We start from the raw sequence: 5,000 nt of genomic DNA on the forward strand, positions 1-5,000 counted from the left end.
CTAGATTAGAAGTTTGATTTCAGGTAAAAACATGATTCTCTCCCAATCCAACAAACAAAAACCAATCAAACAGTCCCCTACAATAATATGCTCATTGGAATATTAGTACCAGTACTAATATCAGTACTACTTTCTCAAGGGTGCTTTTTGGTGGTATTAGCAGAAATAACCAATTATATCCTTTATATACTTATACTAAAATAAATGACGCTAGTATTTTCCTCTACACCAAATATTTAACCCATTTTGGGCGGGAACCCATTTTGGTGTTAGCATTATGTTATGCTTTAGCTATTGAAAAATAGCAGATCTGCAAGCTCATAGCGCGCCACCGAGTGGCGCGCTACGAGCTTGTAGGTCTGCTATTTTTGAAAAATTGAAGAACCACTGACATAGAAACATAGCTTTTTCAGAAAACTGTCAGGATGTAGAAGACAATCTGCAATCTGCCATTATCACTGGAGGTTCTCCCCATGCATCATACTGTAGGGATGCTTAGGGTTCATGTGGTTAATCCGTCACTCACCTATGCAGACGGGCGGGCTGGGCTGCCAGTAGTATCTGTTATCCACCTGTATGCAGGTGATCTTATCGTCTCCCTGGAGCTCGTAGCCCGGGTCGCACTGGAAGGACACGGAGTCCCCCGGCTCACGACCGTCTCCACTACGACTGCCGTTCATGGGCACACCGGGGTCCCGACAGGCTGTAGCTACTGAACCTATAGGAGGAGAGGAGAGGAGAGGAGAGGAGAGGAGAGGAGAGGAGAGGAGAGGAGAGGAGAGGAGAGATTTAACTTGTTCTTATAAACAGCGTTAGGTAGTAACAAGTTACTAGTAATATTATATTACCATATTAGTAAAAAATACCGTTTGAAAACATTTCATTTAAAAGGTCAAGAGAGATTGCTGCCGGAACCTGCTGGTATTTTATAGCCTTTTTGGCTAATTGATGACTCTTATTATTATTCAAAATAACAATTGGATTCAGTTAAAAAAGAAGCTGAATAAAGAGATTGTGTTGTAGGATCCCTTTTTTGCAGGTGGGGAAATATATTTTATTACTCTTGATTCCAAGTAATACGTAATATAATATAACTTTTTTTAAGGAGTAATATGTAAGTAACATATTACACTCTTGATTGCCCAACACTGCTTATAAAAACAGAGGTTTCAGTGCTATACAAATAGTCTATACATGCAAGAAAGGGCTCAGCAAGTAACTAGAGATAGGGTAGGGGTCATTGTGAATAGATTGAATAGATTGAAGCATTAGTCCTTTACAGTTACTGTACTTACTGGACCACTGAATAGCGAACCCAGACTTGCTGATGTAGAAATCGGTCTCAAATTGAACATTGACAGTGTTGAGCGTAGAGTGGAGTCCCTCAGGGAGCAGAGAGCCACTGATCTCGGACAGGGACATGTCATTCTCCACTGGGCCGTCCCAAACCTTCAGCATATCATGGCTGGCCTCTGTGTCGAATGCCAAGAACTGGAGACTGGAATTCACCCCCACAAAGAAAAGCAGATATTAAAACCCATTTCGGGCGGGAACCTCTTTTGGTGTTATATAAGTATGTTATACTCTAGCTATTGAAAAATAGCAGATCTAAAAGCTCAAATCGTTGCTTCTGGGGCGTCCCTGGAACAACAAATGAAAATGTTTGAGAACGACTGACATAGAAACATATGTTTTACAGGAAACTGTAAGGATTTAGAAGACGTCCTCAGGTCTAAATGGGTTAATCAATCAAACTTCATCAGAAACCACAACTATTATTGACATTGTTTTAAGTTAGTTAAGTTAGTAAGTTAAGGCTAGCAAAAGTTTGTTCGTATTCCAAACCGAACCTCCTGATATTTCTGAGGTTACACAACTGATCACAGGTGTGGGATTCATACTACGGTAGCGATTAAACTAAGTAAGAGATGCTTATTTTACCTCACAATATTTCCAGAGTCCACCTCGATGGTCCAGGTGCACCGCAAGTTGTTGTCGTAGGGGAACGGGTACCCGGGAGAAAGGATCCTCCCGTTAGACTCTCCTTTAAAACGACCGCCACACTCCGCTGCATTATGATACACATTCACACACGCGTATGCACACACACACACACACACACACACACACACACACACACACACACACACACACACACACACAAAGGTAAATACATTAGAACACATACACTTACATTACTATACACTAATACATTGCTACATACATTTAAACATGCGTCTGTGTTGCTCTCCAGCTCTCTCTCTCCCTCCCCATCTCACTCTCTTGTCTGTCTATCTCTCTCTTCCCACCTCTCTCGTGTTTCTCTCTCTCTCTCTCTCTCTCTCTCTCTCTCTATACTAGGTACTAGCCTGTGTGTGATTAACATGGCTATGGGAATGTTGACATGACAACAACATGAGTTTAAATCAGACATGGAGAACAGAACCATTCATCTACACAATGTGTGTTTGTGTAAACATGTGTGTGCGTGCGTGCATGCGTGCACACGTGTGTGTTCCAGTGCATGTGTGATGTATGACGGGTCAGCCCCGCTATCTGCCTGCCACGGTACTTTATCTAGCCAATCACATCCACTCAGCACACCTCAGCAGCCAATGAATAGTGATTAAGTGATGCCCACAGTGACAAATGGGACGGGCACTAATCTAACTCTGGTCCTTCACATTCACACAACCGCAATGAAACACACACGTTTAAGAAGAGGAGAGGAGAGGAGAGGAGAGGAGAGGAGAGGAGAGGAGAGGAGAGGAGAGGAGAGGAGAGGAGAGGAGAGGAGAGCTGCTGGGGGGGTTGGTTTGGATAGCGCTGAGTCAGCATTCCTCCCCGAAGAATCCGTGCGTATAATATCACAGGGAATAATCACACCGCTCTCTCTCTCCCTCCCTCTTTAATATCTTCACCTCTTCCTCTTAACTTCCTCTCCTCCAGCGACCAGCGGCCACTTCCTTCCTCTCCCCCCCATAATCCACATGCCTCCACTCCTTCACTAGAATATTCCGTACCAGTACACAATACAGCAACAGGAGAGATATTAACACTGGGGAGTTGGAGGAGGAGGGAAAAGCAAGCAGGAGAGAGCGGCGGACGAGTGGAAATGAGAGTGGGATAAGTCATAATATAATCATAAGAGACGAGGCAATGCGATATTAAGACCGAGGGGTTTACTCGGGTCAAAGTCAGTCATTGCTTAAATATAAAGTTAGAGAATATCAAGCCAGCGGCTTTATACGACTGTTTCATTATTGATGTTGGAGCGGAGAGACAGACTTATTAGACTGAATCAGATATCAGTGCTGAAGCAGGGCTATAAAGGAGGGAAGGTGCTTAAGGAAGACAGAGAAAAGTGGGTTAGCGTCTAGCAGCTCCCATTTGAGTGCAGAGTGCGGCAGCCATTTTATGTCTTTCCACACGTTTAGGCATGTGGTGTGTATAGTAACTAAGTACATTTACGTAGTACTTAAGTACAATTTTGAGGTATTTGTACTTTACAATGAGTATTTCTAATTTCCAATACTTTTACTTCTACTCCACTACATTTCAGGTCCAAAGTTTGTCCTCTCACAATGCTCAAGATTGTAGATGTGCTATTTTCAAAAGAGTTTGTACACATTTTGAACTTGTGAAATGGGACATTCTGCCATTTGAGTATACTTTTCCTTTTAATACTTTGTACATTTTGATGCTGATACTTTTGTACTTTTAAGTACATTTTCGCCTGTATTTTTTATATTTTTTATAGAGGGATAGATAGTAGGCTGACAAGAAATGGGGGAGAGAGATGGGGGGTGACATGCAGTAAAGGCCATCGGGATCGGGAGTCGAACCCGCGGCACGCTGCCAGACTGGAGGACTAGCCAAGATGCCTGGACCGCTGAGCCCTTACTCAAGTACATTTTTATTACGGGATTTCTACTTGTAACGGAGTACGTCTACATTGCAGTAGCCGATTGATACTTTTACTTAAGTAAAACATTTGAGACAAGACAGAGAAAAGTGGGTTAGCTGATCTCCCATTTGAGTGCAGATCACGGCAGCCATTGTGTCTTTCCACACGTTTACGTCTACACATTTTTCATTTGTCTGAAGTTGCGACGAGCCACACCAGGTGAGCCGTTCACTCAGTTAATTTTAACTTCTCCCAATCAAGAGATTAAAACACAGCCTTTCTGACGGGCGCTCACTGCCGTCAGCAGGAATGAAAAGTGACACTTGTATGGAATCACATTATGACAAAGTGGGTTTCTGCAGTGCATAACCTTCCGAGGCACATTCTCTGATTGATATCATATTAGCAATGATTCTCAGCGGGGTTAAATAGCGTGGTTTATTCACGCCCATGATGTGAATAAACCACTTTCAACCTGGTGTACCTGTTTCGGGGTCATTAAAGGTAAAAAAAAATAGCGAAACTGTGAAAAGTATCCTATAAACTCCTGTAAAAAAAGTTGTGTCTATGATCCTATCAGGATATGAAAAACTTGTAAAAAAAACCCTGCAAGGTCGAAGCGTTGTTCTGTTTCTGCTGTGAATAAAACTGGAGCTTTGTGCTTTGTGTGCACGTGGCCGTGACATGCCTGTGCTGTTTGCAGAGGGAACATTACTCAGTGTGTTTATTGGTCCAAAACCTTTATTCATATCTGTGATTCAGACAGCAATGATGGTAGATTATGAGTTGTGTGTGGGGCGTGAGTGCGTGTGTGGGGGCGTGTGTGTGTGTGTGTGTGTGTGTGTGTGTGTGTGTGCACACGCGTGTGTTGACGAGGAAGGTTCAGATCAGGTTACGGCTGAAGGCCGACTACTAAGAGCTTGAGTTCTCAATGTAATAATCAACCGTGTCATTTATATTGTGTCAATGGTGAAACTGCATGGCTAAATGAATCATCATTATATCTGGGCTCACCACCATCATCACACTGTATATCCATATCTGCAGTGAGCGATTTGCCGCCAGACGAAGCTCTGAACTCCAACTAAACAAT

At 42.9% G+C, this 5,000-nt stretch overlaps 1 protein-coding gene across 2 annotated transcripts in view; it reads right to left on the reverse strand.

Annotated features, from left to right (window-relative positions):
* The window catches only part of csmd3b (CUB and Sushi multiple domains 3b), a gene marked incomplete at its 3' end in the record, with an annotated part of 479,766 nt that overhangs the window by 83,082 nt on the left and 391,684 nt on the right, over positions 1 to 5,000 (reverse strand). For both annotated transcript variants that reach the window (XM_080787482.1, XM_080787483.1), the window contains 3 exons: positions 1,942 to 2,068; positions 1,296 to 1,498; positions 527 to 718 (listed from right to left, as the gene is read on the reverse strand). In XM_080787482.1, the coding sequence (XP_080643608.1) occupies positions 527 to 718; positions 1,296 to 1,498; positions 1,942 to 2,068 (522 nt within the window). The remainder of the gene's footprint in view (positions 1 to 526; positions 719 to 1,295; positions 1,499 to 1,941; positions 2,069 to 5,000) is intronic.

Source organism: Protomyctophum bolini (assembly GCF_963924005.1).
Source record: "Protomyctophum bolini genome assembly, chromosome: 17".
In the NCBI taxonomy this organism is placed as follows: domain Eukaryota; kingdom Metazoa; phylum Chordata; class Actinopteri; order Myctophiformes; family Myctophidae; genus Protomyctophum; species Protomyctophum bolini.